Source organism: Zonotrichia albicollis, chromosome 2 (genome assembly GCF_047830755.1).
Source record: "Zonotrichia albicollis isolate bZonAlb1 chromosome 2, bZonAlb1.hap1, whole genome shotgun sequence".
NCBI lineage: Eukaryota > Metazoa > Chordata > Aves > Passeriformes > Passerellidae > Zonotrichia > Zonotrichia albicollis.
This window is the reverse complement of record NC_133820.1, coordinates 110,774,303-110,800,942: the sequence shown is the minus strand read 5'-3', so window position 1 is coordinate 110,800,942 and position 26,640 is coordinate 110,774,303. Positions and strand designations below refer to the sequence as shown.

The following is a 26,640-nucleotide window of genomic DNA, read 5'->3' as shown; positions in this document are numbered from 1 at the left end:
CAGCTACTCTGAATCTCAAGTTTGAAATGTTGGTATGAATCCATAGAGAATTTGAGTAAACTGGTAAATAAAGATTCCCTCCACTTCTGTGCATTTGACAGATGATGTATTTTAGATGCGATGCTTCTTTTTTCTGTTAATGCTCCTAAAGCTGTGTTTTTCAAAATGCGGACTAATTCTCTCAAAAGGAGGAATCACAGTTAACAAAATGGAAAATCTGAATAAGTCAGGAATGTGTGAGTTCATGGAAAATCTGTGCAATATTCTGCAGCTTGGTAGGAATATAGCGTAAGTGTGAAATGGAACAATTAGTGATTTACGTAGTGAGATCACTGGACGTGTGTACAAACAAATGGGATGTAGACACAGACACCTCAATAAAAAATTTAAAAGCACATTTCACAGAAATTAATAGCCAGTTAAATAAGATGTCCTAACATTAATTTATCTTTCCAATGTAGAAAGTTTTATTATTATTAAAATCTTCTTTCACATTAATTTTGATTCTTCATCTTGCACTGTAATTTATTTCTTACAGTTTATTATCTAGAAGTGGTAGATGGACTTTAATCCTTCACTCTAAAACAAAACAAAACAAAAAAAGACCCAAAGCAACAAACAAACAAAACACTAACCCAAACAAAACAAAAAATGCAAGCAAATGAATTTTGACTTCATCTTTACTTTAGCTTACAAGTGACACTCAGTACTATTATCTTTTTCTGAACCAGGAACGACAGCGGCTCGAGACCATCCTCAATCTGTGTGCAGAATATTCCAAATCTGACAGCGATCCTGCTGCAGCCACTACAGTTGCTGATGTTCATAAAATTAACAAAGAGCTCGAAAAACTTCAACTCTCTGATGAGGATTCCGTGTTTGAAGACTCACAGATGAATCTGGAAATGAAGTTCAGAAGCCACTTGAAATCATCTGCGAGTGACACTGATTTCTCAGAGCTGAGCAGTCACAGCCGTGGCACTGCCGCTTACCTGCCCTTGCGGGGGCTGAGGGGTGAGGAGCACTTCAGTGAGAGCACCAAGCCTCCACCTTTCGCTGCTCACAGCTTCCTCAAGAACGCCACTGAGTCATCCTACCTAAGCATCACACCAAAGGTAATGCTTTGTAGAAGGAGACAGCGTAATCCAGACTTGAAATCCTCCTCTAGGAGTTATCTGTCCTGGCAAGGGCCACAATTAGTCTGGCTTAGGTATGGGAATTAATCTCAGAACTCGTACAGCTTTATAAGCCATAAAATATAGAAGATATAGCCAGCAAAATGTAGCAGCCAGCAAATTATTATTCCATTTCTTGTGGAAGCTAATGGTACTGGAAGTTGGTTTATTTGTTTCGTGGGATGTACTGTTCAGGAAGGATTTTAAGACCTTCCAAGGGAGAAAGATTTGCTTGAACAATTATAGCTACTTAAATAAAGGTTTCCAGAACCCTGCTTATCATCCTGCTGAGATGTAGGAGGGAAGAGACACTCTGCTGGTTTTTCCCAACCTGAGGCTCTTGTAAGAGGAGTATGTTTTCTCACACTCACACGGGAAGTGAAGAGGAGTTGTCTGAGCCAAATTTTCTTCCTGTCTCTTTCCTGGGGTTGGACTTGAGCCCCTTGCCAGATCAGCTGTTGTCTCTTGGGAATGATGCAGTGGCAGCAAGCCTTCTGTCCCTCCAACCCAACTGCTGCCTTTAATAACCTGCACCTCCTTTCCTGTGTGCTTCTCACTGCTGTTTCATTACCAAAAGGAAGTTGTCCTTTAATAAAGGAGCTAACAGCATTCCTAACTATTTCTGTGCTAGTGCAGCAGCAGCCTCCTCCCAGCTGTGCCAGAGCAGCAGTGTAGCAAATCCCAGTGGCAGGCAGTGTGTTAAATAACTGGACTGAAGAGCTGGAGTCAGGAGTGAAATGAGGTCAAGCAAAGCCATAAAAGTAGGTTTCTGTTTAACAAGTTCTCACCTTCAAAATACTTTGTCTCTTCTATTTAGTGTTATTTACACACTGTATGATCTTAAGCGTGGTTATATGCGTCAGGTGAATTGTATTTAACCCCTGCTATACTCACAACTTGAGAGTCAGTAGTGTGTGTGTAGAAGATGAGAGAGGTGTGACAGTAACAGATTTTCATTTCCAAAGGGTGATCTCTGTGGAAATCTGTCTGCCCGATCTGGTGTGAAATTGTGTTGAACAGGAACATGCTATTATGGCTTGACTTGCTCTTTCCACATTGAGAAGATGGTAGCACATGTCACTTACAAGTTGTTGTGGTCTTTTATTTCTTTCCCATTTGTTGTTTTGTTCATGCAAGTCAGAGATCCTATTTAAAATCCTTATTAGGAAGTTGCAATCAAAGATGTTATGTCAGCATTATCCAAACAGGAGACAGAACAAAAAGAGGCTTTGCTGCTGGGACTACTATTGCTAAATCAAGGAATAGTGTTCATTCATTCATTGTAAAGGGAGTTCTGCTAAGCCCTGAGAAAAGCATCAGCAAGCAATTGCATTAATGATGTGCAGCTTGTCTTTAAATACTGAGCTCAGATTTGTTCAGGATAAAGTGCCTACTCTCACAGTAGCCATTCATTAGCTGAACTGAGCCTCTCTTGAGCAAGGCTGTGTGGCCCAGAGGTGACTGTGAAGGCCTGCAGGCATCCCAACTCTAATCCTGCTTGGGGATAATGAACAAGCAGCCTTCCCAGAGGAAGTGGACTGCAAGCCCCTGGGTTCAGGTGAACATGAAGAATGCATTTCAAACTCAGTACTGTTTGATCTAGTATTGGATGGTGTAAGATCCCATGTATTTTCTTCCTAATCTTGTTTAATTCTTGACACAGGCATCTAGTAAGGAAATATCAATGAAAAGTGGAGCATTAAGGGTGCTACTTCCTTAGTGCTACCTGGGGAGATAGGATCAGCTTTTGTCCTTATTTTACAGAAGCCACCCAAAAATGTCCTATCCTACCTCCTGGCCTGTATTAAATGAACAGCTGAAATTTACCTAAAATGTGTCTTCATCTGTCTGTGTTTTTTTATAAGGAAAAAATTGGATTTTCACAACCTGAATAGCACAGCATGTTAATTATTCTCAAAGGTTAAGTCTTAGTAATTCCTTTAGAATGAATAGTATTTACTGCTAAGTATAGTATTTACTTCCAATGCCTGGAAGTAAAGTATCATGTTTGTTTCTGTTGTACACCTTCTAAATATAGAAATAGCAATATAGTAGATAGGAAGTATGTAATGGGTTCAAAACCAACAGTGCTATACTTGTCTAAACTGAAAACCATATGGAAGGGGGCAGAAAAGGCAGCATTTGCCTCTTTTTCTAATGAACCTCTTGTGATGTGCAGTTGCAGATATCAGAATGCACCAGTGAAGAGCAGAGAAGGCAGGAACTTGGTCAACTGGAGGAGGAACGCATAGTAATACTGAATAACTTGGAAGAACTTGAGCAGAAGATCAAAGATTTAAATGACCAGATGGATGAATCCTCAAGAGAGGTATGAAAATATGGTTTTGATTTTCAATGTCTTGGCTGTTACGTGTGCTTCCATAGCAGAAGTCTGATGGGTTCAGCAAGTACAACATGAGGGAACTCGTGGATGTGTGTAGTCTTCATATTCTGTGCTTTTTCACCAGAATCACAAACCTGGCAGTCTCCTGCTGTAAAGGGTATTTTTTCTCCAGCTGGGGGATGCTTATAATGCTTGGATTAGCTTTTCCCAGCTGTAACCATTACACTCTGAAACGGAATTGGAACAATCTTGCTTATTTAATGGCCACTCAGTTAATCCAAATACCTTGGGTCACTTGGGAGTTTTACGGTGGTATCTCCTGTGACTGTTTAAAGAAAAAGGAAGTGAGACAACTTCCTTTCAATCCTCCTCAGCTTTACAGTGGCAAGGGTAGGTTGGCAGCCTGCTGAGTTCTGGAATCTCACAGTTGCAAACTAAGCTAGCCAGGCATTTGGGTTCTGCCTGCTCCAATTATCAGCAACGGGAAAGAAACAGCTGTTCCAGAAGGGTTTCTTTCCTACGGAGCCTGGGCACAGAGACAGTATCATAACAGGAGATAGCGCAGAGAAGAGTTAGAAAACAAAAAATTTTGGAAAAAAGAATCTTCAAGCTAAAGTTGGTTTGGACTTTATTTTGCACTATTTTATGTGCAATTTTACTTTTTCTCAAATTTGTGACCTCTTTTTAACTTTTGTGGCAGAAAAACCTATGGTTTTTTTATCCTCTCCTTTTGAAAAAATATTTCTCTCTTGTGAACCAACTCATTCCCCTCCTCCTGAAAATAATGTGTATCGAGATTTCTTCTGAATCTGGACTGCTTCTGAAAGATGTTTTGTGTTCCTAGTTGGATATGGAATGTGCCCTTTTGGATGGGGAGCAGAAATCTGAAACATCAGAGCTGCTGAAAGAAAAGGAAATATTGGATCATCTAAACAGGAAAATAGCTGAACTGGAGAGAAATGTTATTGGTGAAAAGACAAAGGTAATTCAGTTATTGTAGCCTGCTGTGTTCTCTGTTACCCTCAATTTTCAAAATATTTTTATATGGTTAATATTAATGGAGCTTATTTGATGAAATACTGCCTGTAAGTAAATTTTCTTCATAAATATGGAAGAAAAATTATTTTCACTGTCATTTCCCTTTTCTCAGTATTGTTTTCCAAGGTATGATTGACAAGCAAAAGATAGTAAGCTAAAATAGAAAGACCTGACCTACTGTGAAGATACTTTTATTAATAAAAACACCCCATATAGGCTTGTACTTGGGCTACCTGTTGTTTAAAAGAACAGTATTAATTGAACTGTTCCCTCCTTTATATAATTTGGAGGGAAAAAAAAGAAATTATTTTCTCAGCAAATGAGCAAAATGAAAAAGGGGGCAGTTTTTACCTAATATCATATAGAATACATAATATAAGACATCCATCAAGTATGTAATTTTAAAGTCATTATTTTGTTTTGTTTGCTGACTGAAAATTTAAGTACTGAAGACTATTCCCTCTGTAATTAAGTCTCAGAAATTAATTAGTTTTGATATACAGTCACATACTTAATTGCTCTCAGCTACACAAGAAATAGATAGGCACATATTTCCAAAATAAGATAACAGTGTAAGAAGTTTTAAGTGCAGAAATGGAAAGGGCCTGCAAGATGAAGTTGCATCACTCAAGGCAGGGAGTGCTGGTTCCCTCCAGCAGGCTTTTTGCTGTCCTCTTCAGGCATGCAATTCCTTTCTCAACAGGGGATCTGCCACAGCCAATAATACCTCAAGATCAGGAAGTTTTTCCAGGGATTTCAGCCAGCGTTGTTTCTGTTTAAAATTTTATCCTCTACCTCATAATTTAGGCCTGTCACTTGTGGAATTGCTCTAGCTAGTCTCTCTTCTTTTCTTAAGCTTTCCAGAAACATCTGTAAGTCTTCTGCATTTTTTGCTTAGAAAAGCTGCATGTTTTTAGCATGTCCACAGTTCCCATTCAATTCACATTTTATAGCTTGCATTGTTTTATTCTGAGCTTTCTGTCCTCAATTTCTGCCTGCCTTGTCAGGAACCTGGCTGCTGTTTTTTGGCTCTGCTTATCAAGCTTGTGTCTGAAAAGGAGAATGATGGTCGCACATCTCCACTCTGTGTGGAGACAGTGCACATCCAGTTTGAGTTTGAACCTCCCTGAACTTCCCTGTCTGCACTTTTCTTTGTGCTTGTGTACCCCTCACTGATCCTTCAGCTTTCAGTGTTGCCTCTGGTCACATTTTAAGTTGCCTACGGGACATGTTTCATACTTGATTTTAGCAGAAAGATGAGTTTAAAGCGGGTATCAGCATACAGGGTGTGCAGCCAGATGCCCTTCAAAAGAATGCTGCTGGAAGTTTTGGTTGGTAAGCGGTAATAAATAACACGTTCGGAAATTCAAGAGATCTTTTGTATTGGCTTTCCAGTAGCCTGAAAGTTCAGTTAAACTAATGGAAGTTATTGTAAAATCTGGACAAAATTTAAATTTTCTTGCAACCACCTGTTAGTGTGTAGGTAGCAAATGACAGGTCTAGATTAAATTTTCAGGTGAAATGAAACATGGAAAGCAGCCTATAAAAAGCACTTTTTGTTTAAAAGGCAAGTTCACTCAAAACATTTTTTTCAGTTTGAGGCATGGCACTATTCAGATCAGCTACAAAATTTAGTTGTATTTTCTTTTGTGTTCCTCTTTGTTTTAAACAAACAAACCCAGTTGTGAGTGTGTGCTCTAAATGTCAAGCCATGGCTCATGATGGCTCAGTTAATACTGAAATTATCTTTGCAGGAATACACTCACAGTTGTTTTTGTTGTTTTTTTTTTTTTTTTTGGGAATATGTCTGGAAGCATTGCATAAAAGTGAAAGTTGAAAATAGAAATGGGAGATGGGCTTCTACAAAGGGAGTAAAGTATAAAGTGACAGCGTAAGTGTTCTGGGGAAAGTAGTGTCAGCCAGAAAAACAGATGGCACTGATCCTGTCAACAAATAAAAGTTCTGGCAGGCTTGAAACAGTAGCATTTTTTAAAGCTTGATTGTTGTATCTATGTTGAAGTTCAAGCAATGCAGATCTGCTGCAAGATAGTCAACATCTTGGCTCTGCAGTAATACAGAATCAGCCCCCACTCACAAAAAGGGGGCTCAGGTGGAGGTGATAGGTAGTCTCTTTTGCTGAAATAATTTGATGCTTAGGTCAGAATTAAGGCTTGGGTTTTGACCAGGAGTTTCCACTCTGCTTATGGTACTTTTTGTGTTATGTCTTGCTAAAACAAGTGTCCCAGTCTCCAATGGTTGGTCACAGTTTCTATTAGTTGCCTTAATATTTCACCCCTACTGATAGCTGGGGTCTTGGTTTTTGGTGGGGCTTCAAGGCAAGAAGCTGTTGGGGTCCCATATCTTGAACAGTGGTTACATTTCTGCCAGGGTAAGGGAGTGATATCTGAATACACCACATGGTGTTTCGTTATCTGGAGGTGAGAGGGAGAGTTCCTTTGATGGCAGGGTCATTAGTGCTGTATCTCGGTCCCTCTGCGAGCCTCTCAGGAACCCTCGGCCAGTCCCGAGTCGGCAGACACCGGGGGGGGGGGGGGCAGCCCGACACAGCCGACAGCAGGGAGACACTCTCTGTGCCCCAAGGGCCCCCAGGCTGGTCACCTTTGCAGCCGAGGGCAGAGACACATCGGTAGAAGATAAAGGGCCCACTCTTAACAGGGGTAAATCCAACGTTTTATTAGGAGTCCCAAAGAAGCTCCTCAGGGGGCCTCCTGCCGAGAGCCCCGGGAGATGTGCAAAGGTTACATTTAAAGGGAGGTGGAAACCAAAAGTAGGTAACATTTTACAAACCAATAAGTGACCCTTACCGGGGGATAGATATTTAGGACAGCGTATGGGGCAAGGCTTGGGGGACTGACCCCTGGCTAATCACTCGACGACCTGAACCGAAACTTCTAGATGGAGGGATGGGATGGTGAATGATTGACAGAGAGCCAGAGTGGGGGTTTGCGAATGATCTCATCCTGAGAGAGGGATAACAAAGGTAAAGGGAGGGGAGTACACTCTGGGATAAATCATTTGGGAAAAATATAGGGATACAAAACAAAACTACTTCAAAGTATTACAAAGTATAAAAATGCACTACAACAGTGCTGTCTATGATGACATTTGTCTCTGGAGCAGCTTGAGCATCTCATGAAATTTGCTACTGATCTTGAAGCCTATTTGACAGGAAACTCCTGCCTTCTTGAATCTTATCCTTACCCATACACCTGTTTGAAAAACTGTGAAATTCTTAAAAAGAGAGATAATAAACTACAATCTAATTTTTTGGCCATGTTATGTACTTGAAATGAACTGTTTGTAGAAGCTCTTGTACTACCTTCTACCTAACTGTTTAGGATTTTTTTTTTAATGCCTGTGCACGTTTCATTTAGGTGATGACACAAAGTTTTGCCAACTTTTTCAGGGTATTAAAGCCACAATTTTTAGTCCTTGCAAGGCAAAAGAATTGACTGGAAAACATACTGGAAGTCAGAAGGCAGGAGTGAGTTCAGGATTGGGCTGTCGGTGTGCTCTTTGCTGTGGTGCAATATCTCTGTGTCCTTGCCCCTTGCTTGTAAACCAGGGATGTATTTTGTGAGTGGGTTTGTACATTATGTGTTAAGCTGCATGCTGGTCTCATCCGAGTCCCATGTTCAACCCTCTCAGATCATGAGGCAGGACTAATACGTGAAGAGGACAAATGAATGAGTGGGGAAGATGATGTAGTGCACACCCTCAGGGTAGTTGAAAGCTTTTCCCTTGCCTTTGTGATTCTGCCACCACACACATTAGAAGGACTGAAGCACCTTGTAATGGTTTTCTTGGATTTTGAAAACCAGAGCTATGGGTGATTGAGTTTCAAAAAGATGACAAAACCTTTCAGCACCCCTGCTGGACTTGGGATAGTTCTCATGGGGTACTTGGCCTGTCTACAACCTACCAGTGCTGTCAGGACTCAGTTGTCCTGGCTGGAGTAGCTACTTCCAGAGCTGTTTCTCATGGTCTGTGCTTTCAGCTGTGCTGGAAAACATGCTAGCACATGGAGAAAAGTCCAACTTTGCCTCCTTGTCTGGTCTTCTTGAGAACAGCTTCCTTTCTTCTTCCTTTTTCTCTACAGAAAAAGATGATCACCTACATGTGTGACTATCAGCTATTAAGCTATTAATCACAATTTCCATTTATGTAGAGAGAGCCCTGATAAGTCCTTACTAACACAATTTGACAGATACAGCTTGAAGCTCTCTGGGAAAGAGCTTAGTTATGGATCTTGACAAAATTACTTTGAGCACAGCTTGCTCAAGAGGGAGGTGAGGAGGGCAGTATGTAATAAGTTAGTTACCATTCATACAGAAAAAAGAATTATTATGAACCACCTTCTTCTGTCTTATCAACCTGCTTCTTATGCTCCTTTTCATATGCCTGGCATACCTGTTATTTTCTTCTCTTAATAGCTTTTGCCGTGAAACTGACTGGAATTTAGTGACAAAGAATAAAATTGTGGCAAGTTTCATGCATCTGTCCTTAAAGAGATGGAGGAATGCAAGAAAGAGTAGTCAGAAAGTAGAGAAAAGGAGCATGTACAGTTTGCACAGGAGATGCTGTTTTATTTCAGTGGAGTTTTCTGGTCAGTTATATGTAATTACATTTCTCAGAAACCTGTGAGACTTGTGAGACTAGCTGATTCCATACTGAGAGGGACTGAATGTGCATGTCTGAAGTCTAGCGTGGTTTATGAGAGGTTGCTACCTTAAAACATGATGATTTATAGGTGAGTTGGACTGAGGAAGATCCTGGAGTATTTCAGACCTAGATCATGGAAAGTATCAAAAGTGAATCATTCCGCTTGTTGGGATTTTTATTTCATTTGCCTTGTAGGCTTCTTTACAATTTCTCTCTGAAATTAACACATACCTTGGGGTTTGGAGGGGAATTTTTTTTTGTTTGCTTGGGGGTTTTTGTGTTATTTTGGAGGACAGGGACATTTGGAACATTGGTAAGTAAGCTCAAATCACCTAGCCATACAATGCATATCACAGTGAGCTGATAAAATGACAGGGTTCTTACTTGTTTAGGGAGGTTTTGCCCAGTTTTTAGCTAGATTTTCAAGAAGTTTTCTCTATTTCGTCCAATTTACTTTAATTTCTTCAGAGTTTCCATGAGTTTATGCAGAAAGGTTGGTTAACAGGGAATATGTCCGTGCAGCCACATGTTGGTCTACAGTTTTAGCTAGCCAGCCAGCATGCGATAGCAGACTGGGATGGAAGACAAATTGAAAAGCAGCAGCTCTCTGCAGAAAGAATGTGGAAAACCACTAAGGCTTAAAGCAGCAGCATTGATCAGGTATAGGGCATTGTCAACCACTGGAGACAGCACTGGAGCAATTTCATTTCTCCTTCTTCCTGTTCCCATTTCTGTAGGGGCTGTGATTGCCTTTAATACCATCCTTTTCTCTCCTCTCTGTCATCATCATCTATGAGATGTATTGTGTATATACAGTTTGGGTTTTTTTGCCCTTTTTTTGCCGTTAAACCAATTTTACCAGATCTAAAGATTGGTTTCCTTTTCTGACCTGTGTTGATCACCTATGGTTGGTGTTCATACTGTGTATCCTCTGCTGACATCCCATCGCTGCCTTTGGGGACAGTGTCACATGTCAATTCTTTTTACTGCTATCCTCCACAATTCCCTGAAGTCCTCCAAAACTGATCCAGGCATTGCTCCAAGCATGATCAAACACCAAGTTTAATCAGTCCTGCTTTGTATTTGGGCTGACCCCACATTTGTTCATAATGTTCATGTAGAGGCAGACCATAGGCCAAGTTGGGCAGTAGGCTAAGACCAGATGTTGCCCTTGTTTTCTCTGGAAATAGGATGTTAAGAATTCAGCCAGACTACAGCTGATGTGCCTCTGGCATTCACACTGGGGCTTTCTGCAGAGAGGTATTAACCAAGTCCCAGCTCCTGCGGTTAAATGAGCATGAGCAGCAGGAGCATGGTTTCTGTTTCAGCTGTGCTGCCAGTTGCTCTGGAGCAAACAGATGTGGAGTCAGCCACAGACCTGTCTCAGCTGCATCTTAGATTTGGCTTGCAAGGTCACAAATATTTCCCCTTCTAGAAGAACTTGTCTTGATTCACTTATAGAAAACAGTGCATGAAAAATTTCTCATTCACTTCTCTATTCTCATTCTCATTTAAATGCTTTTTGTAAATCAAATGGACTTTGCACAGCCTGAGACATCAGTGAACTTAACTCCACAGCTGCAAAACATGTAATGCCTCTCATTGCTGAAAGTGATATTTCCTGTTAAGACTGCACATTTTGTAGGGAGCCAGTTTGGTGGAATCTTAGCACTTCCTATGCTATAAATAGACCAGATGAGTATCGCTTTCAATCTCAAAGGAATAAGTTTCTAATTTCTTGAGGCATGTAACAGTATCTCCGGCAGGATTCTCAGGGAGTTTTATCCTTGATGATGTCTCCTCACACTCGAGGTTGGACTTGCTTGTTGATGAATGAGCATGCTTATAGCTGTGCATAGACATTTAGAGAGCTATTTATAGCTTCAGAGGCACTGCAGCTAAGGTCAGAGAAGTCCTTGCTGCTTTGGATGGCTAGGTGGGCAGAAAAGGCAAGTGTGAAACAAGGTGGAAGACTGTGGGCTGAATGTTAAATGGACAACTGAGTTTGTGAGGAGGGGAACTATCAGTTTATTCATAGCTTTCCTTCTGTATTGGAAGTAAGGAGGATTCAGCAAACGGGGCTTCCTGGGAACAGCACTTTGGAGGTGACATCACAGGAGTTGCATGCTTCTCCCTCATTGTGCAGCTCTCTTGTGCTACATCCTCTGTATTTCTGATGCCTGCTGCTGCTGTTGTAAGACAGAGGCTACTACAGGAAGTTCAGGTCATAAAATATGCTGGCTCAGTTGCTATTTTCACAAGCTTAATAAAATCTACTTGTGTTCAGCATAATGTTGTATGAACTGAGAAGCTGCACATGTAAATGAACATAATTGAGCTGGGACTCTAGCTGATATTGAACTTGTATAAAAATTCTTCCCATTGTTTTTATATACTGGGAGAACTGGACCCCAGCTCCTGATCCCACTCAGAGATAAAACCATAAAGAAAGCAGGCAGCTAATAAATGTTTATTTGTATACCTCTGCCATGCATGGGGGTTTGAGAAACATGTCAGGCATAGCAAAGAGGAAGTTTTCCCACAGTTTGAAATGGCAAGTGCTGTATACTGAAAGACATTCCTTCTCTATGGCAAAGGGTGATGCAATGTCCAATCATACAGTACCTGCTGTACCACACATTTGATTTCAAAATGAAATAATAGTTGGGACTGGAAAGAGTGGAAATGAGTATATGCTGTGACAGAACTCAACTGTTCTTGGAGTAATCAGAATACTACTAATTTTTGAGTATTAAGGAGAGCTAGAGACCATCTGGAAGGAGATGCATTACCAACGAACAGCAAGTAGGAAAAGAGCTCTACAGGTGTGATGCTACAAGATAGCAGAGAGCCTGGCTTCAGAAACTTACTTGATTATTTTTGCCTGGCATATCAGGCATAAATTGTTTTTTCCAGTTATTAATTGCTGAATATGAGAAAATGCATCTGCCATGTCAGCCAGTGAAAGACATTGAAAAAATGCTCTGTGCTCTGATTTATTGGTTCCCAAACTTTGGTCCATAGATAAATAACAGTCTACAGCCAAGCTTTAAGTGATGTGCAGCCAGCCTTTGGAGCTGTGTTGCACAGTAAATCATGTAGTATTTGATCACAAAGATTAAAAGGCCAAAGGCTTTGGAGGGTGAGAAGCAGTGTTCTGAGTACTGTTGCTTGAGTGGAGCAAAAGGAAAGTTGAACTAGTTGAAGGAGACCAGGAAAGCTGTCCCCTGTGATCCCCATGGACAGGTTGCAGTTCCTATATCCTGAAGCAAATTTGCTCGATCACTTGATATTTCTGCTGCAACAGGATTTCCTGGCCAAGAGTTATTTCTTTATAATGCTCTGTCTCATTCTGGCTTGTCACTGTTTGCTAAATGTATTTATCTCTACAGAGGCACACAGGCATGAAATTGATTCTCCTAGGAAGCTCCATTTCTCTCTCACTACCAAACTACAGTCATTTTCCATTTACTTTGCTTTCTAAAAGCTACTCTTTCTCAGCTTCATCAGTTACCTCACTGACATGGCTACAGTTCCCTTATTTATTTTTTTTCTTACATTAGGTGAGACAAGTGTTTGGGCAAGGGGGCTTTAACAGCACAGTGATGAGGGAGAGAAATAATCACCCCCGCTAAAATGATGAATGTTTTGCTTTGATTCTTTTGCATCCCACCACTGCATTTCAACTAACAAGGTTTCTGTTTCTGACCTGCGTGGTTCAACTGTTCAGTAAGGTTTTGCCACACGCTGTCATAATCACTAACAACGCCTTGGGTTTGAAGGTAATTGTCTTTATTTTCTGGTTCATGCTTCAGGAAAAGTTAAAACTTGATGCTGAGAGGGAAAAACTAGAGAGGCTTCAGGAGCTTTACTCCGAGCAGAAGACGCAGCTTGATAATTGCCCTGAATCCATGAGGGAACACTTACAGCAACAGCTGAAGAGGGTCAGTAGCAAGTTTCAAGATTGCACTATTTTTTTTAAATTTTGTTGATTTTTAATTTTTTTTTTTTTAGCTAAGTGTAACATTTTCTCTTTCAAGTATCCAGTGTCTGAACATATTTGCAACTTAGAATTGTAACAGTCATGAGGGTTATGGCTTGTGGTTTTTTTGTGGAATGCTTGTAATAGATTTTGTGCGTGATTGCAAACAAGTGACATGCAAATGTGTGGATTAGAAATCATTTGGTGTTGAATGTTTCTAAAGCTTTGCATCACTTGCCTGTAATTAGCCCTTTAGGCCTGCTGGGTGATGTGGAAACTGTTGTGATGTTTAGATGGATGGTAGAACATCATTCTTTATCTGTGTGAGCAAAGACAGAAATTGGCCAGTAAATTACCATTGCAGTGAAGCTATGGATAACTTCTTTTTTTTCAATATATAACTTAGCTGTTATCCTTAACTGTAGTTTGAAAAGTTAATTTTGAAGATTTTACCACTTGCTAAAATAGCTTTATTTTGTTCTATATTTTCAACATTGGTATAAATTAACTTTTCATAAGGTCTAATTGCAACTTGATTTTAGTTTGTATTATTTGTAAGCAAAAAAAATAGAATATTGGCAGTGCAAGCAACCTTAGTTTCAGTGAAAAAGTCTTAATATTCATTAGCCTTAAGTAGGTTATACAGCACATATAGTTAGCTTTAGTAGGTGGGGAAAATAATTTTAGAAGCATCAGTATGGGATGCTCAAGATGCCATCTAAAAGTTAAATCTTTTTTCTGTCTTGGGAATAAAGGGTGTAAGAGCAATAATGAAAAAAAGGCTTCTTCTGCTTTATAGGAAATAGTCTTTAGATGTTTTATTCATGTTATTTAGATGTTTTAGATGCAGAATTCTATTTTGTTTTTTCGAAGAGAAAAAAAAAAACCCAGCTTTGGAAAAAACAATGTTAAATTCTCAGTTGCTACAGAAAGTTTGCTTGTTTTGAGACACTTAAAACTTTTGTGTATTATCTTAAAAAAAGGAAGAGTATTATGTAATGTCTCATACATATTAAAAGGAAAGGAAGCTTTTCCTCTGAAGTCGCATGCTTGAATGTACTGATTCATGAGATGCTGCAGTCTTGTTGCTGTGGGATGGTAGTAAATCTCTTTTCACTACTGACCACCAAGATGCTTCTAGGAGTCTGTTTGGTTAATTTTTTAAAATTATTTTTAAAATTATTTTTGCTCCTTGCAAGTCATCTTAATAATGATTTTGGATTTGAAAGTGGGACAAAACTTGAAATGTGGGGGTATGGTTGTGTCCAGTTAGTTCTATGGCATATTGTTGCAGGCCAGTTGTAATGGGAGTTTGCTGTGGCTGCTGTGGTCAATGCAGTAAAAGTTATCACTGAATTAGTGCCCAATAGCTTCAAACTGATCTCAGAATGTGAGAGCAGTCGTGAAATGATTGTAAGTATTTTACCCAAAATAGAGAAAATATCTTCCTGAAAAATAACTGAGGCTCCCAAGAAAAGAAGGACATGGACCTTTGTGAGCTCAGAGGAGGCCACAAAGATGACCAGAGGGCTAGAGCATTGCTCTTGTGAGGAATGGCTGAGGGAGCTGCATTCAGCCTGGAAAAGGAAGGCTCCAGGGAGTCCTTACAGCTCCTTCCAGTACCTAGAGGGGTCTTCTACAGAATTGGAGAGGCACCTTTTAAAAGAGCAGGTAGTGATAACCCAATCACATTAAACTGAAAGAGGGGAGGCTCATATAAGATGTTAGACAGAAATTTTTTACATGGAGGTTGGTAAGGCTCTGGAACAGGTGGCCTGAAAACTTGTAGGCTCATCATCCATGAAAATGTTAAAAGTTAGGGACTTTGGATGGGACTTTGAGCAACTTAGTCTAATGTAAAGTTCCCTGCTCATGGCAGGGGTTTGGAATGAAGTGATCTTTAAAGTCCCTTCCAACCCAAACCATCGTGTGAAATACCTTAGTCTGCAACATGTTCTGTTGTGCTACGTTACTGACAACAAAGAAGGCACGAATGAGACAAATTCCCTGATGGTTCTCTGGGGCTTCAGTAATTTTTGCCCAGGGGAGTGGGCAGCCAATTTCACTGTAGCAGGCTGCAGGGTGGGGCTGGAGTTGGGGTTGTAGTGGGCAGATAATGAATTCCAAATTCTTGCTTCCTTGTACCTGAAACACATATATACTCTCCCTGTTGGGCAGGAAGTGTATTTTAAAGGCCCCCAGTTGGCTTTTTCATCATCAGTTGCCTTCTCTGAAGTCTGTTCTATTGCCTTAGTAGCAATTACTGTTGTGTACAATAGGCTAAATTTACTGACTCTCATGGCCCAGGCAAAGCCTTTTGGTATTTTTGGGGATGCTGAAGATGTCTGGTTAGTTCTGTATTGTAGGTAACTGCTTTCCTGTAAATTTTACCCAACACCTTTGCTTTTGATCTCTTCACTATCTCCTACAAGTGAAGAGCATGTCTTTGGAGAGTAAGGGGAAAATATTTGTATTCCATGTATGAACTTGGATTCTTCAGTTTCTGCATCCTGTATCTTTCTCTGGTACACTGGAATCTGCTTTTGAATTCCTTTTATAGAGACCTGTCTTAGTAGTAGCTTATCTTGGCGACTAACCTTTGCCTTAGGTTGAAATAAGAAAAGGAACAAGTTTGCATTCTTCCAGGATGTAGGTTTTCTTGTGTAGCAAGTCATGTGTCTGTTTTAGAGAGCCTTTCCATTTAGTAATGCTGCAATTATTGAATACACCCTTTTCTTCAACACTCTGAAACTTGTAAGCAGGAATTCATATTATGAATGCACAGATGTTGCAGGAGGGAAGATTAGCATTCATTTCTTGTGCTGAAAAGCACCATGTGTTTTATCTCATCATCCCTAAGCAGAAAGCAGGTGTGTTCTTATTTCTTGGTTCATTTCTGCAGCATTCAACTTCTTTTTCTGACAACACATGGTATCAGTTCAGGGGAATGCGTAAAAATTTGCTGGTACATTTTCTGAAGTACTGTCTGTACCTATTGGCTAGGGTGGATGACTAGAGTCCCTAATTGCACAGAGAGCAATTTTCAGCAGTTAATTCCATGTGCAGTTCTCTAGGTTACTGGTGCAATACTTTGTCCTTTTTGGTTGGAAAGCAGATGTCCTCTGAGTTTGGCATGTGACAACCTCACCAGGTGGGTTCAGGCTTTGGTGGTGTCCCAGCAAGGCTACAGCAGAGCCCAGCCAGCTCGGGAGGCTGCACTTGCTCTGAGTGCTGCAAAACAGCTCCCTCACAGTGCAGATGCTTCTTAGCAAGAGGCACAGTAGGAGTGATGGAGAAAGCAATATCAAAACAATAATTAGCCCTGTTTATTCTCTTATTATGCAAGAAGGTCATTAAAAGTATTGAGATCCTGGTGAGACATGTTGTTGGAAATAGATAAATATAATTTTAGGTTGATGTTTGTGTTTGTAAGTACCTCTACTGTGGTGTCAGCAAAAGCATTATTATGTTTTTTTATATTACCTTTTTCTTTTTTTCCTTAAGGATGCTGATATTCTGGACATAGAAAGCAAACACTTTGAAGATTTAGAATTTCAGCAGCTTGAACATGAAAGCAGGTTAGATGAAGAGAAGGAAAATCTGACACAACAGCTCCTGCATGAAGTCGCTGAATATCAGCGCAGCATTGTCAGTAGAAAGGTAACAGCACCAACACTTGATTAATTTGTTCTTTGTTGTTGAGCATAAGGGCAAGGAAAGGGATCTACAACCTGCCTATCTGCAAGAAATAATGCAAAACATTCCACTTTGAACGAGTTTTTGAAGCAGAGAATGGCCCAGTGGCATCCCACATAGATCAAATAATGCACTTACCCAAGAAGAAAGAAATAAGTAACATTTCATGCCCTGTTTACATATTTCATATGAAAATCAAAGCCCTTAATTTGCTCAAAAAGAGTACCAAAGTTTTGTTTTTTTCTTTTTTCCTCTTTAAGAAAGGAGATTTGTACTCTCGGGACAAAACTGCAGTTATTTTAGGCTTGTTAATGATTTTTCTGTTAAATGGTTTTGTTAAAATAATAGTAGAACACCAAATTAAGAAAAGACAGTCATTTTAAAAATCAATTTGAAAGGTGTTATCTCAATCAATTAATACCACTTTTTTCAGAAATCACAGGTTGGATCAATAACCAGTTCTGTTCAATATATGGATGCTTGTCACTATATTATCAAAGAATACATGCAATTATTCCTTTGTCTCTTGAATGAGTTTTCTCTTTACTGTCTAATTCTTATTTATCTCCTTCAGAGCTGTGAGCTGTCTTGTACAAACTTATTTTCCTGCTGCTTAGCCATGCATATGAAGTGAACTTTCATGAGTAGGATTTTTGCTGCAGGTTGTCTTGAGATTTGAAAATAAATAATGTAAATTGTGATTTTCTTACATTAGGAAAAGGTTTCTGCTCTCAAAAAACAAGCCAATCATATTGTCCAACAAGCACAAAGAGAACAAGATCATTTTGTAAAAGAGAAAAACAACTTAATAATGATGCTGCAAAGGGTAAGTATTTTTTGTCTTTCAAACATTTTTGGCAATAAAAGAGCATTTCATAGAATAAAAGAATGTAGAGCAGAAGAAGAACATCAGTTGTGCAGAAGATAACAAGTTGGTAATAATGTGACAGACATTCACCTTTAAAAAAAAAAGGAAATCTTTTGCAGTCAGTCAGCAGGTATTCTTAAGAGAAGCACTGCTGGTATTTGATAATCAAGAGTGTTTTAGAGGTGCCCTCTTTCCCAAGGACTCAAGCAGAGGCACCCGCCCACATGCTTAAGCTGGAAGCCTGTGTTCCCTTTGTGGCTAGTGGGACTCTGCACAGAGTGCTCAGATTTTTGGCTTTAATAGCCCCTGTGAGGCCATGAGATGAGCTACTGCTCATCAGCTAACATCTGGTTAATAAGAAGCTGTCATGAACCCTTCATGTCCATTTTATATTTTGCTTTTAATCATGAGAGAAACCATGTTTAGCTCACTAAGCAGAATCATCATTTTCAAAACGTTGAAGGAGCACTTACCTGGTTTGGCTGTGGTTGTTAAATAAAGCATTTTATTTGTTTGTTGTTCTGTACTTCCAATTTTGTTCAGTTCTGTTCTAAAAGGATGAAGCTGAAGCTCTGCTATGTAGTTTCAGTCTTGTATCCCAGTGTGTTTCTTCATATAGTAAAGGAAATGGCTAACATTTATTTTCACTACTTGGCTGTTGTTATTTAATATAAAATGTCTGGTTTTAACAGGAAAAAGAAAATCTCTGTAATCTGGAAAAGAAATATTCCACACTTTCTGGAGAAAAAGGATTTCCTGTCAGTCCCAATAGTCTGAAAGAGGTAAAGAGCTTCTCTTTTGATGTTACCACAACTAACTTTTAATAATGCCTCATACAAAAGCACTTCAGTATGTAGTATTGAGTGAAGTCCTAGTCATCAAATCTTTGCAAAGTAATTTCATACCATTTTTTAAACTTATTTGTAGAAGGCTAGATTCACTAGTGAGCAAAAATAGCTTCTCTTGACATTTTTCCAAATGTAACTGGTATCGTTTTAATCTCTTGCTGTGGAGAAATTATTGGTTTTATGTGTGTGGAGTGTGCATGTATGTCTAATTTTCTCAAAATAGACAATCAAACCTCATTGAAGTGAAGAAGAATTAGATCTGGGAATAACTGTTCAAGTACAAATACAATTTGGTCTTATTTTTGTGCTGTAGATTTTATTATTGCCTCCCCTCCTCATTCTAAGACCCTTTACTAAAGCATGACAAATGTACATTTTGTTCTTTTTAAAAAGCGTTGATTTGAAGATTTCAAGCTATTGTGGTTCTAAGATATGTATTGAGCTATTTATTTCACTTTTTTTGAACAGTTAGAGGAAGCAGAAAATTTAGCATTTAAAATACACTGACAGGCATATGTGGCTGCTTCATTAACTTCTTCTTAAGAGTTCTGACTGAACTTGTGGATCTGCTTGTCTTGAAGCCCTGACCAAGGTCTGCCACATATAATGATGTAGGTGCCACTCTAGGAAGTTGGGCTCTCAAAGTCTAAAGCAACCACAACCTTTCAGCACCTGGGAACTGGGGTCTTGCTTATATGATCTCCAAGTTCTCAGTGTGCAGTTTCACTTGTCAGTGGGATTGAGCACCCTTCCTTTCTTGCTTAGACTTTCAGCGTCCTAGGTTGTATTCTGACCTGGACATCTGTCCTCCCACCAGAACATCTGGCAAGTCTAAGTTTCATTTTTTCCTTTTGAGATGGATCTGCCCATTCTCTCACTAGAGAGTGGGTGCTGTCTTGTTGGTTTTTCTCACACACAGTTCATGGCTTGTTTACTCACATACTTCAAACTATAGCTACATTAAGTGAGGCTACACTCTTTTTAAAAAGAAATGGATTATTTAATGGTGTCAGTCTGATCACCGCAGTGAAGTCAGTCAGGACTTACTCCAAGGCAAATAAGAGAAGGAACAGCAAGAATTATCTGTTTCATTCTCAGTGTTTCCATAGGCTCTGTCCTACAAAAAATCACCTTTGCCAGATGTCATGTTTGTCTTGGTCCAGTTTAATTCTTCTCTGACTGTGCTGGCACTTTTGAAAATCAGGCACCAAAGACAGGCTTACAGAGACTGCTGAAACAGCAGTTCATTTCACCATAGGGTTGCTATGCATCAGTTGAGTCTGTGGTCCAATGTTTGCCGGCCCTCTTCACCAAAGCACACATTTGTAACCCTCTGCCATCCATTGTGAGCTGGCTCACAGCCTGCACAGCAAGAGTAACACTGCCTTAGGTAAAGAAGCAGGATGCTTATCCCACTACTTACATAAGCAAGGAAAATCAATGCTGTTTAAAAGTTCAGCATTGAAAAAATTACTTGGATGACTAATCTGACTTGAAACCATTTATTTAATTAAATGTAGCAGGGGTCTGAGCTAGTGCAAAGCACAGTCATTTGTTCCTTACTTAGTTTTTTATTCCCCTTCTAAATCCTCACTGGCATTGTGAGTCAGAACTGAATGCTCTTCATATAAAGGTGAAAGTGTTTATATCTTTATAATTAACACAATATTGCATTGCAGAATTGCTGAGTTTTGGTTACTGATAAACTGCCACTACAAGGTGGTTAAGCAATTTTTATGTTAATTCATTCTGGATTCTATTTTACTGTACTGTAGTCATATGCTTTGAAAGATAAACTTTAGTATCTTAGCTAGTTTCCTCAATTAATGGCTCATCAAATAATATGAGAGTTAAGATTTGCCTCATATTTGCAGAGTGCTTTGTTCACTGTATGATACATAATTTTACAGGATTGTCTTCTATGATTGAACTAACTGATATCGTACATTGAAAATTATGCTCATAGATAGTAATCGTGATATTACTTTTCAAATTGTCTTCTATGATCATTGGTAAATTTAGGCATTTCTGAAAAGAATAAGTAGTGTAGCAGTCTGTGCCTTCTCTTACAGAATTGCCGAAGTATATGTTGGTGCAGTAATAGAAACACAGCCCTTGCCAGACACTATCAGTGTGAAAGCAGCTTTACATCTTCATTTAAAAATAATCATATTTCTAGCTCTCCTTTATGGCATTGCTTCAAGAGTGATCTTACTTTTGTATAGCCTTTTGTTCTATGGATTAGAAATTAGGACATTTTACTTTTTAAAGTAAAACCTGATATCCTATGCACAGTGGATTAGAATCCATATTTTCCTTTTTAAAAAACATTTGTGCAGTTAACACCGAAATACATGCAATAACCACATTTTGCCCTCATATCTTAAATCTGCTTGCATAAATCTCAGCAGGCAGCAGTATACTGATGTTCATGCCATGCCTGAGTCTATCACTTTCTGTATGACTGCTTAATTAAAAAAAAAAAAAATAAATAAAATCAAATTGTGATGGCTGCGGGATAACACTAACAGCATCTTACCTGATTCTTCTGGTAACAAAAGTTAGAAGTGTCTTCCAGGCAATGCAGATGGAAGATGTGTTAGTGTAATTTCTGAGAACAGCTTGTCCTTGTAGAAGTTCTTCTCAATTCTGTTAGTCATTTGATTTACTCAAATTAGCCTAATATTTATGCAAGAAACAAATCAGGTTATTTAATCAGAAACAAAAAAAATTAAGATCTCAGAACAAGATTTATTCTTCCATTTTACCCAGTCTGCTTTCCTGAGAAAGAGCTGTATAATTTCTAAAGGGTATTTGCCTTTTAGTAAAATCTTTTGGACACTTAATGTTCATTTGCATTTTGATTAGACAAATATTTCTGGAATTAAATTAAGAACAATTTTCAGAATCCAAGTATTTAACATTCAAAAATCTTGATGCTAATTTTATTTTATTTCTTTCTTGCTTAGACTTTCAGCGTCCTAGGTTGTGTTGTGATTGTGATTAAGTATTTCAATGATAACAAAGATTTGGCTGAATCACTCTAAACTAACTTTCATTTTACTGGGTACTTAATACTCTTGCATGTCTTTTTTGGCTTTTGCTCCTTTTAACTTCTGAATTCCTCCTTTTAGGGCTATATCTGTGTAAGTGAAATTAGTGAGCTGTATGGCAATTCCACGAATATATCCCCTTCCACTCAGACCCCCTCAGATGTTGAAGCAGTTGCCACTGAGCCTTCCACGGCTGTGCTGATGAGCCAGCCACAAAATAAAGAGGTTTGTTTGAGAGACATTTCCCTTTGTTTGCATTGTTCTTTCATGGCTGCCTTTTTTATTTTCTTTATATTTTTATTTTTTGGTAATTCAATATGTAACAAACTGACCCTAAAGCAAACTGCCTCTGCAAGTTACCAAGTTAGATAACAGGTTAATAGTAAAGCTGAAGGACTGCTCCAGCTTTAAGGTGTCTTTGATGAGGTAGATGGGACCCTGAAGGCCAAAAATGTGAACTCTTATGACCCAAGCAGCACTAAGCAACAAACTTTGCCTGCCCAACACTACAATGTATTGCACCTTTGGGAAACCATCTGTGGACAAGCTTATGACAACTTGATTAGTGGTGTTCAGGTGTTCATTTTGTTTTGTAGTTTCTTTTTCTTTTCCCCCTGTAAGGTGGTAGAAGAATATATTAAATAGTTGTGGGAGATTAATAGCTTCTACCCATCTTAGCTATTCATTCCATGGTGTCTGTCCAGTCTGTTTTGTAGCTTACTTTCTCTTCCACATTCTTTGTGAAATTTTAAATAAATTCCCTTTTAAAGGAATGGAATAACCGTATAATTGTAAATCCACTTACTTATGCATTGCAAAAAGTCAGAAACTGATTTAGAATTTGGCATTTCTTTGCTGCTTCTGGTAGCTCAGTATGCCATGACAGTTGCAATAAAGTACACCTCCTTCCTGCTAAACACTCCAACAAACACAGTGATAAAACTGCAGCTTTTATGTGGCATATCTTTTGAAAAATTCCAAAAAGAAAACTCTGTGTGTAATTTCTCTTTTTTCTATAAAGCTAAGATCACCTCTCTGTTCTGGATTTGTGTTTCCTCACTCTCTTTCTCCTCGCTCTATTGCTCAACTTCCATCAGTCCATTGGCCTGAGGTCATGGCTACTCATGTAGATCCTATTCCTTTATCTGATACACCTCCACCTCTGCCAGCTAAGAAACACTGCAGGGAACAACAGGTAACAGATTCAAAGCTGATAAATTGTGATTATTTTGTTTTGTTTGCTTTTGATATGATGGCCACAAATTTGATTTATACATGAGGATTTTAGTGTGATACTCTAAGTTGATAGTGCTTGCAGAGTGCTGCACTTAAAAGCACTGCTCATTTAAAAATTAACATGATGTATTATAGAATGTGTCTGAAAAAAATTCACCTTATAATGCAGAGGCAAATATTAATATTTAGGACTCATTGTAACTTTCAGAGGACTTGCAGCAATAATGTATGTGTGAAATCCTAAATTAATTTTTCATATACATTTGAACAATGCCTTTCAAAAGTTGTATTGTTTTTAAGCCACCAATTCATAAGAATAACTTCTAAGGAAAAGTTTTCCTTTATAATTGGGTTCCACTTGTACACTAGACTTGAATATTTAACATAAAAGAAAAGGTACAGGGACATGTACATACAACGTGCACATGAATTTAACGCATTTTTAAAATCAGTACGATTTTAATGTGATGGAAAGCACTGTGAAGCCGGAGATGCTCTATATGTTAGATTTTGTTTTTTCCAGACTATCAGTATTGTCCGTATAGAGTATAACTGAGCAATTGCATCAATTCTTTTTATCAAAACTGTAACAAATTCCACATTAAGCATTTCAGAAGCCTGGAGGAGCGCAAGAAGCAGCACAGGGAGGGCACGTACCTGAGTGATACTCTGCCCCGCAAGAAAGCAACCCCATCCATGTCTCCCCACTTCAACAGCGCCACGCTGGGACGCAACATTGCAAACAAAGTACGTGCCTGCTGCTATTTACAGCCTTCCAGCCTCTGCAGGAGATCCTGCATTGGGTTACAGGGAAGGCTGGGTAGTGCCCTAAGCATTATGTAACCCCCCCAAATTCACGCATGAAGTTGACTATGAAATGACTTGAGGGTCATTAACAAATGGGAATGTATGTGAAACCATCTGTACTTTCGGCCATTCTTCTGACCTCTGGAAATGCTGAGCTGTAGAACATTAATCATAAATACACAATTTCTATATCAAGGATTATATTTTTTGACTGGTTTAAATTGATTCTAGAGACACAACTTGTTGTTTTCTTTCCTACTGAAGGCCTCTAAATGGTAAAGATAAAATTATATATAAAGGGGAAATACTCTTTATTTTTGATGTGGTCAGTCAGCAAACAGCAGGAGGGTGGAGGTACTGTTTTGAAAACATTTTGGCCTAATAGACACTGTACACAGCTGGCTGATTGATATGACATGACACTAATATCCATGAAAAAGCACATTATTTTACCATTGCTGATAAAAAAAAATCTTGAAATACAGTTTTAAGCACGTATTTACAAAATTTCCTGCAGGGACATTTACCATTAGGACAGAGCAACAGCTGTGGCAGCGTACTTCCTCACTGCCTGGCAACCATGACCAAAGAGTCGGAGTCAAGAAGGATGCACAAAGGTAATACCTTTTCATTGTTGCATTTCTTTTTAAAATTAGTGTTCCATTTTTCAAAAATAAGCCTGAAACTAGTGTTGCTATGATCAACAGGTCTGCAAAATAAAAGTGTACTTCTTGGTGACAAAAACAAGCTCCAAATGTAACTCATTTTTTTTATATTGGCATAATAAGAGGTTAATATTATGATGTAGGTACATGTGTAGTTTTTAAGTGCATGGTCACCAAATATAATCCCGTAAATAAGAAAACTATATTGAAAATACACATTATGTTAACTGGGTAATTTCTGCAAGTGATTTTGAAGCACTATATTACATGTTCTTTCTTATTCTTCCCTTTTTTTTAATGTTGTGATCTTAAAAATTGTTTTTCACAGGCACATGTTTTTGTCTGGGTAAATTCCGCAGAGAGAGATAACTTTGAGAAGCTGTGACTGTGATATTATAAGTATATGATAAGTGGTCTTAAATATTTAGGCTACAAAACAGAAAGGGAGAGAGCTGTTCTGTTGTTGATAGATGGCTGGGTTTGTTAATAGGAGCTCAGCAATTCTGGATCCAAAAAAAACTACACCTCTGAAACGTGATCTTGTAGGCTATGGGATTCTGTGTCCGCTGTGTGTTGACTTGAGTTGGTACATATATTTTTTTTTGCTTTAGTGAGACATATCATTCATAAGTATCCCATCTTCAAAAAGAGGCACTCCTCAGTGCCATCTATCAGTTTCTTTCCAGCATCTGCATCACCATTGTCGATACCAGTGCAAGAGGTCCTTGTTAGAGCTACACTAACTGAGCCTGAGCTGAGCTAGATCCATCTCATTGTTACAGGACTTGTCAGAGCTTGCAGCTGTTATTAAAGGTCGCAGTGACTGAGGTCAGTCGTATGCACAAAGATGACTCAACACAGGGATGGAACAAGTAAGCTGGAAAAGGATCATGACATGCTCCTTTCCAGAGCTGATCCTGTTGTAATTTGTTGGTTTTGAGCTTTAGCTATGCAGCAGGCCTTACAGGAACCTGCAGTGTTGTGGCTAACTTATCTTTACATATTTCAGGTGCAATAAGAAAGGAGCTTCATGCTCGGCTTGGAAAGAGTCTTTGATGTAATGTGTGTGCAAAGGTGGAATAGCTGGCAATTATGTTCAGAGTCATCATTGTGATGTTATTTCAGTCTGAAAATCAAGAGGGATGTCTTGGCTAAACTCTAGCAAGAGAAGATCAAGTATTTAAAATTGGAAATACTTCTGTAAAATCAAGTCAGATGCTATGTCAGCAGTCCTGTAGATCAGGTAGATCAGGTTTGCCTTTTCAGGATAAGTGAATACTTTTCAGAAGATACGCTGACAAATCAATGGAACTTTGTAAATGTATAGAGACTGATTATAGTGATAAATATGAGCTCTCTAATCTTCCTGCTCCAAAAGTTAGTTGTTCACCTAAAAAAAGGTGATGAATAGATAAAAAGTGTTCTCTACCTGTCATGTGTAGTGAGTCAGCACTTGCTTTCCTTGTGTTTCTTTCCCCACTTGACAGGTCTTTCACTCCATCAGTTTTCACTCTGTCAGTTTTCCAAGGTGATCTATTGCAAACAACATGGGTGTCTTGGCTTCCTGATACCTTGGGCATAGAGCTGCACCCAGTGCACTGGAACTGGGTTCAGTGGGAAGACAGGGTCTCACACGACAAATGCCACTTTATCCACTCAGTCTGGAGCCCTGGCTATCAAGCAGTGACCCACACACTGCTATCCAAAGAGGATGATGTGCTCCAGATGTGGTGTTAGTACCTTCCTCTGCTCCTTAGAGCTCAACAGCATTGAGCAAATTTCTAGACCAGATGTTCTGGTGTGTGCATGTAGATGTGAAAACAAGTATATTCAAGGCTGGCTGGAGGCAGTAGCAGCTCAGCTGGTTTAAAAATATTATCTGAGTGTTATCACTAAACTAGTCGTAGTCCAAAGTGAGTTTTCTCCAATATGCTTTCTCTGGTTTTTCTTATTTCAGTCCAAGAAGATAACTGTAAAAGTCTGAGCTGAAAAAAAAGGACAGTTAAAAGTGAAATCAGGAAATTAACAACAGCCTCTTGGGTTTTAACATGGAGTTCATTCTCATTTTGTTTATGCAGGAACAAGCAATATCTATGAATAAATTTTAGGCTGGATGCAGTAATAAATATTTTCATGGATTTCAAAGTAATAAACAGTCCTTATTCTAGGATTACCAAACCATGTTCAGTCATAGGAGTTCAAGAATTGTTACTGAAAGAAACAGTCACAGTCAGTAATCACAGCC

At 38.9% G+C, this 26,640-nt stretch overlaps 1 protein-coding gene across 10 annotated transcripts in view; it reads left to right on the top strand.

Annotated features, from left to right (window-relative positions):
- Positions 1–26,640, top strand: part of PHLDB2 (pleckstrin homology like domain family B member 2) — a 79,868-nt gene that overhangs the window by 39,813 nt on the left and 13,415 nt on the right. For 5 of the 10 annotated variants that reach the window (XM_074536026.1, XM_014271022.3, XM_026796715.2 and 2 more), the window contains 11 exons: positions 732–1,115; positions 3,355–3,504; positions 4,364–4,501; positions 13,056–13,184; positions 16,727–16,882; positions 17,634–17,744; positions 18,479–18,568; positions 21,769–21,912; positions 22,709–22,882; positions 23,530–23,670; positions 24,248–24,347. In XM_074536026.1, the coding sequence (XP_074392127.1) occupies positions 732–1,115; positions 3,355–3,504; positions 4,364–4,501; positions 13,056–13,184; positions 16,727–16,882; positions 17,634–17,744; positions 18,479–18,568; positions 21,769–21,912; positions 22,709–22,882; positions 23,530–23,670; positions 24,248–24,347 (1,717 nt within the window). The remainder of the gene's footprint in view (positions 1–731; positions 1,116–3,354; positions 3,505–4,363; positions 4,502–13,055; positions 13,185–16,726; positions 16,883–17,633; positions 17,745–18,478; positions 18,569–21,768; positions 21,913–22,708; positions 22,883–23,529; positions 23,671–24,247; positions 24,348–26,640) is intronic. The other 5 variants (XM_005492558.3, XM_026796718.2, XM_026796717.2 and 2 more) reach the window with 4 other exon arrangements.